At 46.9% G+C, this 21,719-nt stretch overlaps 1 protein-coding gene across 4 annotated transcripts in view; it reads right to left on the reverse strand.

The window, feature by feature from the left end:
- Positions 1-5,730: 5,730 nt before the first annotated feature.
- LIN9 (lin-9 DREAM MuvB core complex component) overlaps positions 5,731-21,719 on the reverse strand; it is a 76,420-nt gene continuing 60,431 nt past the window's right edge. For all 4 annotated transcript variants that reach the window (XM_064164608.1, XM_064164611.1, XM_064164610.1 and 1 more), the window contains exons 11-15: positions 17,253-17,333; positions 11,358-11,483; positions 9,593-9,775; positions 9,385-9,482; positions 5,731-7,117 (exon numbers count right to left, since the gene is read on the reverse strand). In XM_064164608.1, coding sequence (XP_064020678.1) covers positions 7,012-7,117; positions 9,385-9,482; positions 9,593-9,775; positions 11,358-11,483; positions 17,253-17,333 — 594 coding nt within the window. In that variant the 3' untranslated portion in view covers positions 5,731-7,011. The remainder of the gene's footprint in view (positions 7,118-9,384; positions 9,483-9,592; positions 9,776-11,357; positions 11,484-17,252; positions 17,334-21,719) is intronic.

The raw sequence follows: 21,719 nt of genomic DNA on the forward strand, positions 1-21,719 counted from the left end.
CAGGGGTGGACTGTGCTAGTTTGAAGCTAGCCGGAATGTTTTGGTGAGAAGAATTAGATTACAGGCTGTGAAAAGGAAACAATGGTGATGTCTGCTGCACTCATAGGCTTGCTGAGGTGGATAAGAATGAGAACACAAACATAGATAAGGGAGATGCTCTCTGTCTGGACTTTGGGCATTTTTTTCTCTCTAACCTAACCTGCTGTCTCTTTGATTAATCCACCTGCTTCCTCACCCCCCCTGGCTGACCCTCCATACTACCTTAAACATAAGGTAAGATATTGGGTAAGGTTGAGGGGTAGGGGGAAGGTAGAAGGGTGGTTGAGAGCCCCTCCTGGGGACTCAGGTTTCTGGGAGGGCTGCTGTGTTTCTGTATTACCTTTTACCTTGTCTATTTCTGTCTATAACTGTGTATACTGTAACTCTCTGCTTGTCTGTTGTGCTAAGCTGTAAACATAAAGCTTCATTCAATTTCCAGAGCTGCTGAGTCTAGTCTGGGTGATTTTCCAAAGTGTAGGGGGGTGGGGAACACCCAAACCATCACATCTTTTATTTTGGCACTGCAATGTGGGGCAAATTAAATTTGATTGATTGTTAATTAACTCTGGGAATCAGAATGAAGCTAATGAAGCTATTTTACTTAGGGGGGGGCTGCTGTGTGGCCAATTTTTTGCTTTTTCTTTTACCATTGGCTGACAGCCCAAATTGGTTACCTTTTGTTTAATCTAATTTGGAAGAGGATTAAGGCAATGTTCTTGGACTTTGGAGATTACATTCTTGGATATGTCAGGTTTAATATTACAGGGTTCTTTACCAGCAATAATTCAGGAAATGATACATCTACTGCTTTAGCAACAGCTTCAATGAGAGTAATTTTACCTAAGGCCCAGTTACCTACCCCTTGCTCTGAATTTTATTCACGTGAGACTGTGGCATTTCTGGGCTCCTCAATTCAAGAGGTGCTGGAAGGTGTCCAGAGAAGGGCAACAAGGCTGGTGAAAGGCCTGGAACACAAACCCTATGATGAGAAGCTGAGGCAGCTGGGGGTGTGCAGCCTGGAGGAGGCTCAGGGGTGACCTCATTGCTGTCTACAACTACCTGAAGGGACATTGTAGCCAGGTGGGGATTGGTCTCTTCTCCCAGACCAACCCCCACCTAGTGATAAAACAAGGGGACACAGTCTCAAGTTGTGCCAGGGCAGGATGTCAGGGTGAAGTTGTTGGCAGAGAGAGTGATTGGCATTGGAATGGGCTGCCCAGGGAGGTGGTGGAGTCACCATCCCTGGAGGTGTTGAAGCCAAGCCTGGCTGAGGCACTTAGTGCCATGGTCTGGTTGACTGGCTAGGGCTGGGTGCTAGGTTGGCCTGGATGATCTTGGAGGTCTCTTCCAAGCTGGAAGATGATACTATGATTTCTGTTGTGTGTAATCTTAGGTCTTGTAATTTTGATTTTCATATTAATTTTGACATTATGTATGAGAAATTCAGGTGTGATGCCTTTAAGGAACCGGAGAAAGAGATGAGTATCCTTGACTAAAGATAGAAAGAATGTAAACACTCTTAGCTCGGAGGGAGAGCAAGGGGGGGGGCACCACTGCACCTCCTGCCATAGATTCTGGAAAAGCTGCCAAAATCCTGAGTGATAACAATAACATGGCAGGCAGCCAAGGAACAGAGATAACTGCCCAGGCTCTTGGTGTGGCCTCAGCTAACTCAAACCCTCAGGCAGCAGAAACCCCTAGCCAGATTTGAAGTCACAGGCCTCAGGTCAGACCCCAGTGATTCAGACATGCTAGAGGGGTCGTCAAAGTCCATTTCAGCTCCAATTACTCTGGCTCCAGCCAAAGCCCGGGCTAAGACAAATCATTTGACAAGGAGTGATTAAAAAGAGGACTTAGGGGAGGGGACCTCTGGTGCACAAGAGGAGGAAGAGAAGTATAGTCTTCAAGATTTGGCCAGTGCACTTAGATCTCAGTACTCTGATGAGAGGAGAGCTGTGAGGTTGGCTGCCAAGAGAGAGGATGGTTCCGATGAGTTTAAGAGTGCTATGAGGAAGGTTCTGTTTCTAGGCCAGGGACAACCAGAACAACAAGAGGAAGAGGAGGAGGATGACATCCAGGACTCCAACGATCCCCTCAGAGAGGTCAGGGAGGTTAGAAAGGAATACTCCAAGGAATCAGGAGAGCCAATCTTAAGCTGGCTAGTGAGATGCCGTGGCATTGGTGCTAATGCTCTGCAGGTAGGAGACAAGTCTGCCAAGCAGCTGGGACCACTCACCAAGGAGAGTGGAGTGGACAAACACCTGGCAAGTCCTCTTGGTAGGGTTAGCTTGTGGACACGCCTCCTGTTGGCTGTGGCTATGAGATATCCTTCCCGAGATGATTTGCCATGGGCTGCCAAGAAGTGGAACACCGTTGAGCAGGGAATTAAGCTTCTGAAGGAGTTTGCTGTGAAGGAAGTGCTTTATGGAGATCATGGCACACATGAGCCTGATGATATTCCTTTGGGAACAGGTCTTATGAAGAAGCTGATTAAGCTTGCTCCTTCATCCTATGCTAACATCTTGGCCAGTAAGTTTCTATCAAGGAGTGATAATGGAAGATCTTTCACTGTTGGTGAATTCACTGACCAGCTCAGGCAGATTGAGGACAGCTTGTCACATTCTGCCCTAGTCTCTGCCATAAAAGCTATGACTACAGAGATGAAAGAGATAAAGAATGACATTAAAGACAGCATGAAAGAACTGAAGGAGGAACTTAAAATCTCCATTTCCAATCTGGTAAAGGAAACCATCCCTGCATCATCTGAATGGGTGCATGTTTCTGCCATCAGGAACAGATGCCCACCTCCTGCAAGGCAATTCCAGCCCAGGAGGAGACAAATTCCACCTAGACATCATTGTGGATAATTCTGCGTGACAAATTCGGTGAGAACATGAACACTTAGTGCCATGGTCTAGTTGATTGGATAGGGCTGGGTGCTAGGTTGGACTGGATGATCTTGGAGGTCTCTTCCAACCTGGTTGATTCTATGATTCTAAGAAGTGGGATGATAAACCGACTTCAGCTCTTTCAAAGAGAGTCAGGGATCTGCAGAGTGTCAGAAACAGAGGCAATAATGCCAGAAAAGTAGCTGTCACTTCTTCAGCTCCCCAGAGCAACTGCAATTATTCCAACAATTGCAATTCCTCTCACAACACCACCAATCACTGTGTACACCCCACATGCCATGTTCAGCATTAGGGGTGTGCTGCCTCCAGCCAGGAGGAGGAAAGGGATAGTGGAGAGAACTGAATCTATTGGAATGTATTCATTAGGTGGCCTGTGTGGTGCCCAGTCTTCCTTGGGCATAAGGCAAGATCTGGGGTAAGGGTGAGGGGTGGGAGAAAGGTGGAAGGGTGGTTGAGAGCCACTCCCGGGGACTCAGGTTTCTGGGAGGGCTGCCCTGCTTCTGTATTAGCTTTTACCTTGTCTATTTCTGCCTATAACTGTATACACTGTAAATCTCTGCTTGTCTATTGTGCTAAGCTGTAAATACAAAGCTTCATTCAATTTCCAGAGCCCCCGAGTCTAGTCTGGGTGATTTCCAAAGTGTGGGTGGGTAACACCCAAACCATCACATCCAGGGAGATCATGGATGTCCTCTCCCTGGGGCCACATTCCCCAGGCCAAATAACATTTGACTTCTATCATGAATTCTGTGTTTTCTTATGTTACATTACCCTGCAAGAACTGCAAACTCCACTTCAACAAGGTTGGAAAAGGTGCAACTTTAACAATCCATATGCAAAAAAACCATCACATCTATGGAATCAGAGTTAAAATTGGGAGCATGGAGATTACTCCACATTATGAATCCACAAATAAAGCACGTTCCCAAACCTCCTTTGCTTAATACCATTCTTGCTAGTGGCATTTACCAGTTTCTACAGGTTGTCCCTCAGCTTGAGGTGCTTGCCATCCAGAGAGCAAAGTTAGCCTTCTGGTGTTCTGCATCAGGAAGTCCTACTCCACAGAAGTGTTCATGGACATGTTTAACTCTGCAAGCAGCGATGTGACAGATCTGTGTAGGAGAACAGAGGTTAGCTCCACATGGCAGGTAGCTGCTGCTGGAAAAGGCAGCTCTGCAGCTTCCCTGTGCTGGCATTGGTGCCCTGACAGTGAGCTTGCCCAGTGTGTTTCACCATGAAAGGTGAGCTGTCCCTTGGCAGCGCTCCCTGAGCTGGCATGCCAGCAGATTTTATGAGCAGCAGCTGACAAGGACAGCAGTGTGAAGGGATGGTTCCCTGCTCCCCAGTTAGCTGTAGGCCACATTAGTTACTGACTAAACTTACCGGCATTAGGTTAGGCTTCAGCACCACTCACACCATCTAAACGAAAAAGCTGGTGGGAGGAGATCTGTCTTCTTTGCAGACCAGATGGTAACAGCGTTAAAAAATGGGCAGTGTAATTGCAAAAAACACTTACAGGGAACACTACAACCATAGAATCACAGAAGTATTTCAGTCAGAAAAGATCATCAAGTTCAATACTCAACCTAAGACCACCATGGTCATTAAAGCATGTCCCAAAGTGCCATGGCCAGTTGTTTGTGGAACGCTTCCAGGGACAGTGACAGCACCACCTTCTTGAGCAGCCTGTTCCAACGTTCTACTGTGTTATGAGAGGTAAATTTCCATGGGTAACTCAGGGCATGGAGTCAGTCATCAGCAAGTTTGCAGATGACACCAAGCTGGGGGCAGATGTGACTGGGTTGGAGGGCAGAAGGGCTCTGCAGCGGGACCTTGACCGCCTGGACAGATGGGCAGAGTCCAAGGGAATGGTGTTCAATAGCTCCAAGTGCTGGTGCTGGGGTCGGAGTGTCTGGAGAGCAGCCAGACAGAGAGGGATCTGGGGGTGCTGATTGATACCCACCTGAACATGAGCCAGCAGTGTGCCCAGGTGGCCAAGAGAGCCAGTGGCATCCTGGCCTGCATCAGGAATGGTGTGGCCAGCAGGAGCAGGGAGGTCATTCTGCCCCTGTACTCTGCACTGCTTAGACCACACCTTGAGTGCTGTGTTCAGTTCTGGGCCCCCCAGTTTAGGAGGGACATTGAGATGCTTGAGTGTGTCCAGAGAAGGGCGACGAGGCTGGGGAGAGGCCTTGAGCACAGCCCTACGAGGAGAGGCTGAGGGAGCTGGGATTGGTTAGCCTGGAGAAGAGGAGGCTCAGGGGAGACCTTATTGCTGTCTACAACTACCTGAGGGGAGGTTGTGGCCAGGAGGAGGTTGCTCTCTTCTCTCAGGTGGCCAGCACCAGAACAAGAGGACACAGCCTCAAGCTATGCCAGGGGAGATTGAGGCTCGAGGTGAGGAGAAAGTTCTTCCCTGAGAGAGTCATTGGACACTGGAATGGGCTGCCCGGGGAGGTGGTGGAGTCGCCGTCCCTGGAGCTGTTCAAGGCAGGATTGGACGTGGCACTTGGTGCCATGGTCTGGCCTTGAGCTCTGTGGTAAAGGGTTGGACTTGATGATCTGTGAGGTCTCTTCCAACCTTGGTGATACTGTAAATCTCCATGGGTAACTCAGCAAAATTAGTGTTTAGCATTACTTTGCAATACCCCTTGTGAAGTTTCTCAATATCGTTTTAAAACTGCTACTCACCTCATCCTTGTAACATTTCATTTGCAGCAATTAACTTAGGAAAAAAAAATAAAGAAGACAGACCTGAAGCCATCTGCAAAAAAAGTTTGCCTTTTTGTGAAATATATCAACTCTCATAGGTCAATTTATTCAGAGTTACAAATTCCGTTGAGAATAAAAGATTTATGCATTTCTCTTAATTAACAGGACAAGTTTAGCTAAATATAAACTCTGCACTAAAGTTTTGCAGTGGCACAATACCAACACAGAATACAGAAGCATCTTTAAACTATACAAAATTTTAAAATCGAAAATAATCCTGTTTACAGATTCTTTATACATTAACATATAAAAGCCCTCATTTAATGAGGCGTCTAAAAGAATCAAAACCATCTCTACAGCTATCTCTGAAAAGTCTTAGCTGGAAACAATTCCTTACACAGAAAGCTTTACAAGACCATTTCAACAAACCAATACACACTTTGTACAGGATTAACATTCCAAAAGGTACTCATAGGCAGGTTGTCACTTTTGTTTTTCTGCGGTTTTACCTCGACGGTTATCTTTAATTATACATATATATAACCCCTCTCCCCATCCCCTCCCCCCCGAATCTTCATATTTATATAGGTTGGGTATTGTGGGATAACCAGCCATCTCGTTTAAAAGTTGTGCAAAACAAACAAAAACTTGGAAAAACAAGTTAAGTTTAACCAGTCATTGATATAAAACACCAACTAAAGCATTTCTTTTGCCCCACGGGAAGGGAGTAAAAATTCACAAGCAATCTCTGTCTGCAAAGCTACCAGTTACGTTATTAATAGTCCTTCATTAGAGTCCTTCTAGAAAAGTTATGACAAGTTAAAAGTTCCAACAAGACTGATCGATCAGACTTGCCCAACAGGTCTGCAGCTTCTGTCTGCTGTCCATCAGCTCACCTCGTGTTGCTACCTGTAGGCTGGAATGGCAGAAGCATAGCTTTACATAACAAAGACCCACCCTGTGGCTACTCATTTGAGCCATTTCCTCCCCATCGCTTCTAAAATACCAGGACAGCCAACAGCAAGAGGTGCGCAGAGTTAATCTGAACTTAGTTTTTCGAAGTTCAAATTACATGAAAAGTATGTTTTTAGGTTTATTGTAATAAATGCAATTATTAAGAGGCTACCAGTTAGCAAAACTACCATGTGTGAATAACAAGTGGAGAAATCTAATGCAACGCTGGCCAGTAATGCTGGTTTACTTCAGAAGCAGATATAATATATTTAAAAGGGTCCTTTCTGAGAAGTTTTCTTTTCCCTTATCTTCTGGCAGTTAGGATATTTGGTGAAGCCTATAGAAAGGAAGAGGATTTTCCAGAACTACTTGCTGTACACACTTGAAAGAAAAACTTTCAGTCTCTGTTGGTGTTATTAGCTGCAAAAGCGTGTAAGTTTCCCATCTGGCTCAGACCACTCTGAATATGTGCAACGTGGATCTCGACGTTATTCTGGAAACAACTACAGGAAGAAAAGGAGGAGGGAAAACAAACAAAGTGTTCAGCTCCATATTTAAGAGTTGTGTAGAAGTACTTCTATAGCCGAAGGTAAGGTACAAGCACAGCCAACATGTAATCTGAGATGATTCAGAGAGCAGCACCTTGTTAATGCAACTTGAGAGAGACATACCTGAGAAGAGCCTTGGCACAAACAGCTGCATGAGGTCAAGAGTTAGTGATCTGGCTAATTCAATATGAGCAGAATCAGTGACATAAAAATATTATGAAGAGATGCTAAAATGCTCCAAATAAGCACAGTGAAATGCAAATGTCATCACCTTCAGCCTCGTCAACTTTTGAGTTGAATCCCTCCCCTCTGCTCTGCCCTGCTGAGACCTCATCTTGAATGCTGCCTTCAGTTTTGGGCTCCCCAGTTGGAGAGCAACAGGGATCTGCTGGAGAAGGTCCAGCAGAGGGCTATGAGGATGATGAGGGGACTGGAGGGCATGGCTGATGAGGAGAGGCTGAGGGACCTGGGGCTGCTTAGTCTGGAGAAGAGAAGACTGAGAGGGGATTGGATAAATGTTTCTAAGTATCTGAAGGCTGCCAGGAGTCAGGGGACAGGCTCTGCTCACTGCTCCCTGGGACAGGACAAGCAGCAATGGATGCAAGTTGCAGAACAGGAGGTTCTGCCTCAACACAAGGGGGAACTTCTGCACTGTAAGGGTCCCAGAGCACTGGCACAGGCTGCCCAGAGAGGTTGCGAGGTCTCCTTCTCTGGAGCCTTTCCAGGCCTGTCTGGATGTGTTCCTGTGTGATCTGTGTTAGATAGGATTGTCCTGCTCTGGCAGGGGGGTTGGACTCGATCTCCTTGGGTCCCTTCCAGCCCCTAACATCCTGTGAGCCTGTATATCTTTTCCAACGTGCCATTTGCAGTGTTGACTATAGAAAGTCTCACCAGTGTTTGGGATTTATATTTGGTTTTACTAATGAAAAAAAAAAAGCAGCTATAGAACAGCATTTATCAATAAATATTTTTAAATCAAAAGGTCTTCCTACTACTTCTCCCCATATCCTTCCCAAAAAACAATTCATGTGTGCAGCCTCCCATTACTAGGTAGCAATATGAGCATGGAGGGTGTAAGGAAATGCTCAGTATTTAGTTATATTCTCTAAATTATGTAATTTAGCAGCACTGTAATTAATTTGTAACATCCTGGTCACAGGTTGCTGGAGGCTGCAGTGTAGCATTGCCACATTCATGCGTGCCCAGAGAAGGGCAACGAGGCTGGGGAGAGGCCTTGAGCACAGCCCTACGAGGAGAGGCTGAGGGAGCTGGGATTGGTTAGCCTGGAGAAGAGGAGGCTCAGGGGAGACCTTATTGCTGTCTACAACTACCTGAGGGGAGGTTGTGGCCAGGAGGAGGTTGCTCTCTTCTCTCAGATGGCCAGCACCAGAACAAGAGGACACAGCCTCAGGCTGCACCAGGGGAACTTTAGGCTGGAGGTGAGGAGAAAGTTCTTCCCTGAGAGAGTCATTGGACACTGGAATGGGCTGCCCGGGGAGGTGGTGGAGTCGCCGTCCCTGGAGCTGTTCAAGGCAGGATTGGACGTGGCACTTGGTGCCATGGTCTGGCCTTGAGCTCTGTGGTAAAGGGTTGGACTTGATGATCTATGAGGTCACTTCCAACCTTGGTGATACTGTGATACATTTATAATGCTTCCCCAGGCACCTGCTCGGGACAGCTGTTGAAAAATGGCTCATCTAGTGTAGATAGGCCTTTGATCTGGCACACCATGGCTGCTCCTCTTTTTGTTTCAAACATTGCTAATGGAAGCTGGTCAGAAGCTGCAATTGTCTCACATGCCAGCTTTTGACGTTTAGAGACAATAAGTTGAGTATGCAACATGAATACTGAAGTTCCACCATCTTTGGTTTAAAGAACTGACATTTAGTGGTGGGATTTCAAAGTCTGAAAGTGTTCTAGAATACCTTATTAGTTGTTACAAATGACTGAGGAGGAAGAAAGTCTAGGTGTTGCTGCATCAACTTAGCACTTGGCTTTCTTTTGTTTTTAAATCAGGTTACTTCACTGCTAGGTTCAAACAGAAAACTGCTCATTTGATGCTCCCTTTAAGAAGCCTCTCTTTAAATGGGACCATTCCTAGGAGGAAACAGTTACCAGATTAAACCCCTTAATTATAATCAATGTTCACCTCTAAAACACAGTAAGAAAGGCTTGCTGGCACCAGATGTATAATTAAGAATTAAAGATTCAAAAAGCAATACCTGATATTTGAGGAGTCTATTGAATTCTTAATGTCATTTAATGAATCTGTTAGTGATTTAAATTCAAAGGAATTCAGATCACCTCCTTCTGCTAGACACTGTAGGAGAAGAAAATAAAAAGTGTTCTCACAGTTCTGCACAAAGAACCTGCCAAGGCTTTAATGCCAGGTATCTTATGGGAGAAGCTATTTTTTTGGGAGCATTTTACCTTAATTTGCAGTAATATTGCTGTAAGCCTAGAGATAAGATCAGTTAAATTTTCACTCTCAACACAAGGCTGTCCTGTTGTCGAGGAATTTGCTTGCCGGACGATCTCTTGAGCCTCCTCTTCGCACCTACGCCTCAGATCTGTCGGTTGGTCAGCAGGTTGAAGGCCTTGGTCAGGAGCAAGCTGCACAGATACAACAAAGAGAAATGATGAGTGGGAATCTCCCTTGCACAATGAAAAGAAATGATGAGTGAGAATCTCCCTTGCACAATGAAGAGAAATGATGAGTGAGAATTTCCCTTGCACAATGAAAAGAAATGATGAGTGAGAATCTCCCTTGCACAATGAAGAGAAATGATGAGTGAGAATTTTCCTTGCACAACGAAGAGAAATGATGAGTGAGAATCTCCCTTGCACAACAAAGAGAAATGATGAGTGAGAATCTCCCTTGCACAACGAAGAGAAATGATGAGTGAGAATCTCCCTTGCACAACGAAGAGAAATGATGAGTGAGACTCTCCCTTGCACAACGAAGAGAAATGATGAGTGAGAATCTCCCTTGCACAACGAAGAGAAATGATGAGTGAGACTCTCCCTTGCACAACGAAGAGAAATGATGAGTGAGAATCTGCCTTGCCTTTGGTGTATGCGCGAAGCTGCAAATGTTTTCCAACAGAGTTCACAAGTATTTTATCTTTAACAAAGTTCAGTGAGGGCAAGTGTAGAGTCCTGCACCTGGGGATCAACAACTCCAGGGATCAGAACAAGTTGGGGACTGATCTAATGGAGAGCAGCTTTGGGGAAAGGGACCTGGGAGTCCTGGGCAACAAGAAGATGATCGCGTGTCTGTGTGGTCAAGGCTAATGGCATTGTGGGGTGCATCAAGAAGAATGCGACCAGAACACTCCCCAAGAAGAGTGTGGCCAGAATACTCTCCAAGAAGAATGTGGCCAGAACACTCCCCACTCTGTGGCTCTCCTCCCCTTCTACTCTGTGCTGGTGAGGCCACATCCAAAATACTCTGCCCAATTATGGGCTTCCCAGTTTAAGAAGGAGAGGGACATGATGGAGAAGGTACAGAAAAGGGCTACAAAGATGATGAGAGGACTGAAACGTCTCTCTCACAAGGAAAGTCTGAGAGGATTCTCTCTTCTTAGTCCAGAAAAGACTGAGGGGGGGTTTTTAATAAATGCTTAGAAAAACTTAAAGGGTGGGTGTCAGGAGGATGTGACCAGGCTCTCTTTCAGTGGTGCCCAGTGACAGGACAAGGGCTAATGGGCACAAACATGACCATAAGAAGTTTCACCTCCACATGAGGAGGAACTTCTTTAATTTAAAGGTGGCAGAGCACTGGAATGGGCTGCCCAGAGAGGCAATGGAGTCTCCACCTCTGAAGACATTCAAAACCTGCCTGGGTGTGTTCCTGTGTGATGTTCTTTAGGTGAACCTGACGTGGCAGGGGGACTGGACTTGATCTCTAGAGGTCTTTTTCAATCCTTAGCATATTGTGTTTCTGTGATTCACTGATGTACATGAATGTCTGGTTTAAAACCAGTCACTGGCATCAGCAAGTGTGTCTTGAGTTTTAGCAATAGAAACTCAGGCAGACAAAAGCAGAGACAGAGAGAGAACAAATCCAATACAGTTACCACAGGTTTGATTTCAAAGTGATCCCCACCTGTGCACTAGTCCTAGGAAAACCTAACTTTTTTGACTTTGGTTAACCAAACCCAGCAAGTACCTACAGATTGCAGCAAAATCTTACCTCATAACAATACTGCTGAACTTTATGCAGAACTTTATTTAAGTCTTTGTTTAGTTGCTCCAGATCTAGAACAATGGTTGCATACCTCCTCTGGAACTCAATGCCTATTGGCATGGAATAGGATTTCTGTGGGAAGAACAAAGCAGATGAAAGTTAACACAACGTTGGGTTTTGTATTTTCTGAACTCAGAACTTTCACTTGAAAAATACTACTGAGATGTTTGAAGTCTCAGAGTGTGAAAGAAAAATATGAACATATGAAGTATTAAAATGCAGTAGCACTATTTACAACTACAGCCTAGTAACTATCATGCTTTTACTCTCTTCATGGAGTGCCATGAGAATCTGGGATAGTAAATGCTACAGAAAATGGCTGTGGTCAGTGCTGCTCTATGAACAGCAAAACAGTATAGGACAGGTGAGGTGATTGTCCTCTGCTCTTGTGAGATCCTATCTGGAGTATTATGTCCAGTTCTACAGCCTCCAACACAAGAAGGGCACAGAACTGTTTGAGCAGGTCCAGAGGAGGCCATGAAGATGATCAGAGGGCAGGAGCACCTTCTCTATGAGGACAGGCGGTGAGAACTGGGGCTGTTTCCCTGGAGGAGACTTCAGGGAGACCTTACAGCAGCCTTTCAGTACCTGAAGGAGGCCTACGAGAAAGCTGAGGAGGGATCTTGTAGTGAAAGGATGAGGGGGAATGGCTTTGAGCTGGAAGAGGTGGGATACAGACTGGATATTAGGAAGAAATTGTTTCCAGTGAGGAAACACTGGAACAGGTTATCCCAGGGAGGTTGTGGATGCCCCTCTGTGGAAGTGTTCAAGGCCAGGCTGGACAAGACCTTGAGCAATCTGGTGTAGTGGAAGGTGTTCCTGCCCATGGCAGGGAGACTGGAGCCAGATGATCTTTAAGGTCCCTTCCAACCCAAATCATTCTATGATTCTATGAATATGGCCACGACCACCTCTGCTGCAGGAGTAGAGTCTAATAGGTTAGTAATCACTGAGAATGACTGAGTGCTACATACCTTCTGCTACAGCTACATTATGGTCAAAGAAGAAAGTTAGTAGGGCCTTTATGTGGCAGTGTAAGTATTTTGGGTAGGTACCCAGTTTCACAAAGTTTACCACTCTAAAGGCACTATTTTCTTACACTGTTTTCAGAATATGTCTCTGCACTGTTTGGGTGATACTTACAAAACTGAATCAAAACATTTATTACATTATAAAATCTGATCCACAAACAGCCTCTTGCAAGATAGGCTGGATTTATTTCCATTGCTTCTCAGCCACAAGTCTGAGATACAGGTGCCTCTTACAATAGATAACAGATTGACTACAGATTTTATACCACCAGGTAAAGGAAACTGCAAAGTCCAGAGCCTTCCTCAGGAGGATGCAAGTCAAAAACTAGACATCATTTATGAATTTTATGAAATGTAATTTCAGTTATCAACTCAAAGCTCCCACTGGAGTTCCCATTAATCACTTAGAAGACTCCCAGGAATTTACAAGTCTGAATATCAAATTAACAGACCCTCAAAATAACAGCACATTCACCTAAGAGCAAACTAGAAACCAGTGTAAACTGAAAACACTTCTGACAGCTTTGGAACATTAAGGAAAGGGCAGAGGCCAATGGGATGAGATTGAACAAGGCCAAGTGCAGGGTTCTGCACTTTGGCCACAACAACCCCAAGCAGCACTACAGGCTGGGGACTGAGTGGCTGAGAGCAGGCAGGAGGAAAGGGACCTGGGGGTACTGATAGATAGTAGCCGAAGATGAGGCAGCAGTGTGCCCAGGTGGCCAAGAGAGCCAATGGCATCCTGGCCTGCATCAGGAGCAGTGTGGCCAGCAGGACAAGGGAGGTTATTCTGCCCCTGTACTCAGCACTGATCAGGCCACACCTTGAGTACTCTTCTGGGCTCCTCAATTCAAGAGAGATGTTGAGGTGCTGGAAGGTGTCCAGAGAAGGGCAACAAAGCTGGTGAGAGGCCTGGAACACAAAGCCTATGAGGAGAGGCTGAGGGAGCTGGGGGTGTGCAGCCTGCAGAAGAGGAGGCTCAGGGCAGAGCTCATTGCTGTCTACAACTCCCTGAAGGGAGGCTGTAGCCAGGTAGGGGTTGGTCTCTTCTGCCAGGCAACCAGCAACAGAACAAGGGGACACAGTCTCAAGTTGTGCTGGGGGAGGTCTAGGCTGGCTGTTAGGAGGAAGTTGTTGTCAGAGAGAGTGATTGGCATTGGAATGGGCTGCCCAGGGAGGTGGTGGAGTCACTGTTCCTGGAGGTGCTGAAGCAAAGCTTGGCTGAGGCACTTAGTGCCATGGTCTGGTTGACTGGCTAGGGCTGGGTGCTAGGTTGGCCTGGATGATCTTGGAAGTCTCTCCCAACCTGGTTGATTGTATGATTCCATGAAATAAGCCTGTATCAAGGTTTTGTAGACTAACACATGAAGGAACTTCAAGAGAAGTGGCTGCACTGCAGCTAGAGCCTGAAGCCATACACGTGGTCCATGCCTCGTCGGATTCTCACTCTTCTCAATCTGTTTTAGTGGAAGGTGTCCCTGCCCATGGTGGGGTGGAGGGGGTTGGAACTAGATGATCTTTAAGGTCCCTTTCAACTCAAACCATTCTGATTCTATTTTAATTATTAATATGCAAAATTAGAAGACAAAACATTTGAGGCACAGAAAAAAACCCAACAAGGTTCTGAAGATCAGCATCAGAGCATGACTGAGAGATAGGGATGGGGCAGTAGAAATCAAAACCACTGAAGGGACAGAGAGGGAAATCTCACCACAATAAATCCTTGGACATTCAAATATTTGACAAGTACATGACATGGGGAAAAAAAACCAGCTTTTTGGTTTCGAGAAATTAAAAGGACTCCTCTTCCTCTTCACACACCTTTAAGTCTCCTGTCTGTATGTTGTAGAGACAGCTGTCACAATGGATGTTAGCAGAAAGTTGAGACTGATAGATTTCCACTTTCAAGTTGATTGAATCATAGAATTAAGCAGTTTGGAAGAGACCTCCAAGATCAGCCAGGCCAACCTAGCACCCAGCCCTAGCCAGTCAACCAGACCATGGCACTAAGTGCCTCAGCCAGGCTTGGCTTCAACACCTCCAGGGATGGTGACTCCACCACCTCCCTGGGCAGCCCATTCCAATGCCAATCACTCTCTCTGCCAACAACTTCCTCCTAACATCCAGCCTAGACCTCCCCTGGCACAACTTGAGCCTCTGTCCCCTTGTTCTCTTGCTGGGTGCCTGGCAGACGAGACCAACCCCTACCTGGCTACAGCCTCCCTTCAGGTAGCTGTAGACAGCAATGAGCTCTGCCCTGAGCCTCCTCTTCTGCAGGCTGCACACCCCCAGCTCCCTCAGCCTCTCCTCATAGGGTTTGTGTTTGATTGCCCTGGATGGTACAAGAGGCATTCTTACCATTTTGATTTCTTGACTGATGATTAGATAAAACCCAGCAAGACAAAAAACTCTTCTGCTGCTGCTAATTAGGCTGTAGCTGCTCTGGTATTGTAATTTTAAATGCTAGTTGTGCCAGTTTGAAGCAAGCTGGAATGTTTTGGTGGCAAGGACTAGATTACAGGCTGTGAAAGGAAAACAAGGCTGATGTCTACTGCACTCATAGGCTTGCTGAGAGATACAAGAAGAAGAATCAAAATATAAATAAGGCACTTCTCCTGCTGGGGAGCTCTGAGCTGCATCTCTCTCTCTAACCTCTTTGACTGATCCTCTTTGCTTCCTAACCCCCTGGCTGAACCTCCATTCTTCCTTGGGACTGAGGTGAGGTTGAGAGGGGTAGGGGGAAGGTGAAGGGGCAGTTGGGAGCCCCTCCTGGGGACTCAGGTTTCTGGGAGGGCTGTTGTGTTTCTGTATTACCTTTTACCTTGTTTATTACTGTATCTACTGCAAATCTCTGCTTGTCTCTTGTACTAAGCTGTAAATATAAACTCCATTCAATTTCCAGAGCTGGCTGAGTCTAGTCTGGGTGATTTCTAAAGCGTGGGGGGGCAGGGAACACCCAAACCACCACACTAGTCAAGAGCACTAAGAGCTTTCTATAGTAAGTTTCTGAATGGGAGTGAGTGGTTTAGACAGAAAGCTAAATAAATACTGAGCATCCTCAAACTTAGGGTGAATACCTTACCACAGAAATTGCACCCAAGTTTCTCTAAGCATACACAGCATCATCACGCTTTACATGTCAACTAACATGCTCTCTGGGTGGTAGCACTCACCACTTTTCAAAGCACAATGCTTTCAAAGGAGAATCCTATTTGCAACAACTCATCTCTCTGAGCTGTCTTCCAAAAAATTAAACACCTAATTACAGAAAGGGATCAAATACAGATTTTTATCCAGGCCTTTTATTGTCTCTGCTTCCAGCATAGAATCATAGAATCAACCAGGTTGGAAGAGACCTCTAAGATCATCCAGTCCAACCTAGCACCCAGCCCTATCCAATCAACCAGACCATGGCACTAAGTGCCTCAGCCAGGCTTTTCTTGAAGACCCCCAGGGATGGTGCCTCCACCACCTCCCTGGGCAGCCCATTCCAATGCCAATCACTCTCTCTGTGAAGAACTTCTTCCTAACATCCAGCCTATACCTACCCTGGCACAACTTGAGACTGTGTCCCCTTGTTCTATTGCTGGTTGCCTGGGAGAAGAGGCCACCCCCCACCTGGCTACAGCCTCCCTTCAGGTAGTTGTAGACAGTAATAAGATCACCCCTGAGCCTCCTCTTCTCCAGGCTAAACAGGCCCAGCTCCCTCAACCTCTCCTCATAGGCTTTGTGCTCCAGGCCCCTCACCAGCTTTGCTGCCCTTCTCTGGACACCTTCCAGCACCTCAACATCTTTCTTGAATTGAGTGGCCCAGAACTGGACACAGCACTCAAGGTGTGGCCTGACCAGTGCTGAGTACAGGGGCAGAATAACCTCCCTTGTCCTGCTGGCCACACTGTTCCTGATGCAGGCCAGGATGCCATTGGCTCTCTTGGCCACCTGGGCACACTGCTGCCTCATCTTCAGCCTACTATGCACCAGTACCCCCAGGTCCCTTTCCTCCTGGCTGCTCTCCAGCCACTCTGTCCCTAGTCTGTAGTGCTGCTTGGGGTTGTTGTGTCCAAAGTGCAGAACCCTGCACTTGGCCTTGTTAAATCTCATCTCATTGGCCTCTGCCCACCCATCCAGCCTGGCCAGGTCCCTCTGCAGGGCTCTCCTACCTTCCAACAGATCAACTCCTGCTCCTAGCTTGGTGTCATCTGCAAACTTACTGATGCTGGACTCAATGCCCTCGTCCAGATCATCAATAAAGATATGGAACAGGACTGGGCCCAGCACTGATCCTTGGGGCACACCACTAGTGACAGCTGCCAACTGGATGTGGCACCATTCACCACCACTCTCTGAGCTCTGCCATCCAGCCAGTTCTTGATCCAGCACAGAGTGAATCTGTCCAAACCATGAGCTGCCAGCTTGGCCAGGAGCTTCTTGTGGCAGACAGTGTCAAAGGCTTTGCTGAAGTCCAAGTAGACTCCATCCACAGCCTGCCCCACATTCACCAGGCAGGAACCTGATCATAAAAGGAGATCAGGTTGGTGAGACAGGACCTGCCCTTCCTAAACCCATGCTGGCTGGGCCTGATCCCTTGGCTACCCTGTAGGTGCTTTGTGATGGCACCCAAGATGACCTGTTCCATGACCTTGCCTGGCACTGAGGTCAGGCTCACAGGTCTGTAGTTTTCTGGCTCCTCCTTACGACTCTTCTTGTGAATGGGTATCACATTGGCAGCTTCCAGTCTTCGGGGACCTCTAGCAGCCACTGAAAAGAACCTCACACCCCGTAGCAAGAACCAAAAAGAGAGCATTCTCACCAGCTTTTCTGCTTCTGTGTTCATCTCTCTCAATTGTTTGATGTGTTCCTTCTTGATCATCAGGATTTTTGATAACCTGGTCTAAAACAAAAGGAAGCATTGTTAGAATGAATAGGTCCTTAAGCAGTTTGCAAATGCCACAGAAACCGGAGCCAATACACTGGGTGTTACAAACCACATTTCTCACTTGTTCATCACGATGCAGAACTCAAAACAGTAATTAAAGGTTGCATGTTTCAGAGATGTTTAAAAGCATTTACAAGTGCTGTAGACTGGAGAGTGCTGTAATCCATCAGCTGAAATCCCCTATGGAAAGAGTAACACAATTCATGGCCAGCTAGAGTCTGAGGAATCAAGAATCTTTGTTTGCTTTTGCAGCCTGAAGGAAAGCAGAGGGTGTTATTGTGTGGACTAAACTATCTCCCCTTTTTTCACAGAGTTGTCAGCCTGTTTTCAGCTGTGTCCTTAACTAAGCACCAGCCCTTTATGTGTACACTCCTAAGGTAAATCCTGCTATGGAGATTGGATCTATTTCATACAGAGCAACACTGGGCTGTGCAGTTTCCTCTTCCATAGTGGGAATACTCTATTTCTGCTGCCCTTGGCATCTAGCAGGCTTAAGTGGAAATCATAGAATCAACCAGGTTGGAAGAGACCTCCAAGATCATCCAGTCCAACCTAGCACCCAGCCCTAGCCAGTCAACCAGACCATGGCACTAAGTGCCTCAGCCAGGCTTGGCTTCAACACCTCCAGCCACAGCAACTCCACCACCTCCCTGGGCAGCCCATTCCAATGCCAATCACTCTGACAACAACTTCCTCCTAACATCCAGCCTAGACCTCCCCCAGCACAACATGAGACTGTGTCCCCTTGTTCTGTTACTGCTTGCCTGGCAGAAGAGACCAACCCCACCTGGCTACAGCCTCCCTTCAGGGAGTTGTAGACAGCAATGAGCTCTGCCCTGAGCCTCCTCTTCTGCAGGTTGCACACCCCCAGCTCCCTCAGCCTCTCCTCATAGGCTTTGTGCTCCAGGCCCCTCCCCAGCTTTGTTGCTCTTCTCTGGACACCTTCCAGCACCTCAACATCTCTCTTGAATTGAGGAGCCCAGAACTGGACACAGTATTCAAGCGGTGGCCTGATCAGTGCTGAGTACAGGGGCAGAATAATCTCCCTTGTCCTGCTGGCCACACTGCTCCTGATGCAGGCCAGGATGCCATTGGCTCTCTTGGCCACCTGGGCACACTGCTGGCTCATCTTCAGCTACTCTCTACCAGTACCCCCAGGTCCCTTTCTTCCTGGCTGCTCTCAGCCACTCTATCCCCAGCCTGTAGCACTGCTTGGGGTTAAATCACTGGAACCGCTTTCAACACCACCACCCTCTCCCACTCTTCAAACTACTCCTATTCTCTAGGGCCCTGAGAGAAATTCTAGCTCCACTACCACCACAACAGCTTCATTATAGAGCCAAGATTTCAGGTTTTATAAATGTCAAAAGGGGTTAACTGCATTCTTGTACTGGAACATGGCACTGGGAGAAGCAAAACCTCCTGGTGTGGCATGCATCTATGTATATGTAATTGCTTTGGCTGATTTTCAAGTTCAGTCCTGGTGCAGGCAGGTTTCTTGCCCTTACACATCCTAATGGAAAACTGTTCCAGGATATCTTTCACCTAATTATGAATCTTCTTGGGGTGTCCATATTAAATTCATTCATAGTAATTTGTTCTTCCAAAGCTGGTTTTCAGCTAAATAGTGGTTTACTTCTCTTGCATTTATCCCTGTTTATTCAGGAACAGTAAAACCAACTCTTTTCCACTGTTCTTCCACTAGACTAATCTCAACCCAAGCCTTTCCAGTCTCCTCTCCCACAGAGGACTTTTGATCTCCTGCGTTTTGGTGACCCTTGCTATATCTTTTCTCTATTTGTCATCTTTCCTATATGTAGAATCACAGTATCAGTCAGGGTTGGAAGGGACCACAAGGATCAGCCAGTTCCAAGCCCCCTGCCATGCCCAGGGACACCCTACCCTAGAGCAGGCTGCCCACAGCCTCAGCTAGCCTGGCCTTAAACACCTCCAGCCATGGGGCCTCAACCACCTCCCTGGGCAACCCATTCCAGCCTCTCACCACTCTCCTGCTCAACAATTTCCTCCTCACCTCCAGCCTCAACCTACCCATCTCCAGCTTTGCTCCATTTCTCCCAGTCCTGGCACTCCCTCATATCCTGGAAGGTTTTTTGTTGGCCCCCTTCAGATCCTGGAAGGCCACAAGAAGGTCACCTGGGAGCCTCCTCTGCTCCAGACTCAACAGCCCCAGCTCTTTCAGTCTGTGCTCACCGCAGAGCTGCTCCAGCCCTGAGCATCCCAGTGGCCCTTCTCTGGGCACACTCCAGCATCTCCACAGCCCTCTTGTAATAGGGGCTCCAGAGCTGGATGCAGTACTCCAGGTGGAGTCTCAGCAGAGCGCAGTAGAGGGGGAGAATCACCTCCCTGGCCCTGCTGGCCACACTTCTCCTGATGCAGCCCAGGCTCTGCTTGTCTTTTTGGGCTGCAAGTGCACACTGCTGGCTCCTGTTGAGCTTCTCCTCCAGCAGCACCCCCAAGTCCCTCTCCTCAGGGCTGCTCTCCAGCCACTCACTGCCCAGCCTGCATTTGTGCTTGGCATTGCCTTGACCCAGATGCAGGACACTGCACTTGGTTTTGTTGAACCTCATGATCTTGGCTTGTGCCCACCTCTGCAGCCTCTCCAGGTCCCTCTGGATGGATCCCTGCCCTCCAGCCTGGCTGCTGCACCACACAGCTTGGTATGGTCAGCAGACTTGCTGAGGCTGCACTCAATGCCTCTGTCCATGGCACCCACAAAGATGTTGAACAAGATTGGTCCCAGGACTGATCCCTGAGGGACACCACTTGTCCATGTCCAAGCGGAGACCAGTGAGCTGTTGACAGCCACTTCTTGGGTGTGACCATCAAACCAGTCCTTTATCCATCTACTGGTCCACCCATCAAACCCATGTGTCACCAGCATGTGAGCAACAGAAAGCCTGTACCAACATGCCAAATGACAGACCTGCAAACTGTGCCTGCAAAATGGCAGCAACACTTCTTACTATGAGAAATACTTTGCTAGATACATCTCATGAAGGGATGGCAAATCATGGTCACACGTGCAGGGGCAATACTGCACATGTTATCAGAACATGTCTTCAGAACAAGTCTTATGAGCAGCAGCTGAGAGAACAGGGATTGTTTAGTGTGGAAAAGAGGAGGCTAAGGGAGCAAAGCTCTCTACAACTCTCTGAAAGGAGCTTGCAGTGAGGTGAGGATTGGTCTCTTCTCCCTAGCATCAGGTGATAGAACAAAAAGATATGGCTTGAAATTGTGCCCAGGAGGTTTAGGGCTGCAGATTAAGAAAAAATTCCTTCCTTCAGGAGTGGTCAGGCAATGGAACAGGCTGCCCAGGGAGGTGGTGGAGTCACTGCCCTTGGAGGTGTTCAAGAAATGTCTAGATATGGCACTTCAGGATATAGTTAAACAGCCATGGTGGTCTTAGGCTGATGGCTGGACTTTATATTAGAGGTCCTCCCCAACCCAAACAAATTCAATGAGTTCTGTCCTCCCTCTGTCCACCAATGCCCATAAGGAGCCAGTACATGCAGTTTTCACAGCTACACAAAGATCTTAATCAAGGAACTGACGTTGGCAAAACAACAAATTCAGAAAAGGCAAGAAAAAGAAGTTCTAAAACTGTTACTTGGGAGTTGAGAGCGAGTTTGATCTCTCTGATCTTATTTCTAACACAACACATAAATGCTTGGGTCTGTTAAAAAAAACCACCTGGGAGGGGGGAAGGAAAGCACCATACACTGCTGCCAAAAAATTACTCATCAAGCTGTGCTGTTGTCACCATCCAGCAACTACCTAACACTTCTAAGTACTTCTTATATTTATAGACAGATATATTAATTATTCATTACTTTATTATTATCTATAGAATCATAGAATCAACCAGGTTGGAAGAGACCTCCAAGCTCATCCAGGCCAACCTATTCCCCAGCCCTAGCCAGTCAACCAGGCCATGGCACTAAGTGCCTCATCCAGTCCCTTCTTGAACACCTCCAGGCACGGTGCCTCCACCACCTCCCTGGGCAGCATTAATAATTTATTGTGTTATTACTAATTATTTATTATTTATATTATTTATCTATGTAGTTATTATCATATATGTTCTAAGCACTGTTATTATTATTATTAACTTGAGGTGAGCCCTCAAGTTAATACAGATTATTTGCCCACAAAAACTGCAAGGTATTTAGAATCATAATCACAGCATCATAGAATCAACTAGGTTGGAAAACACCTCCAAGATTCAGGCTGGTGAAAGGCCTGGATCACAAAACCCTATGAGGAGAGGCTGAGGGAGCTGGGGGTGTTTAGCCTGGAGAAGAAGAGACTCAGGGCAGACCT

The sequence above is a fragment of the Pogoniulus pusillus genome, chromosome 25 (assembly GCF_015220805.1).
Source record: "Pogoniulus pusillus isolate bPogPus1 chromosome 25, bPogPus1.pri, whole genome shotgun sequence".
NCBI lineage: Eukaryota > Metazoa > Chordata > Aves > Piciformes > Lybiidae > Pogoniulus > Pogoniulus pusillus.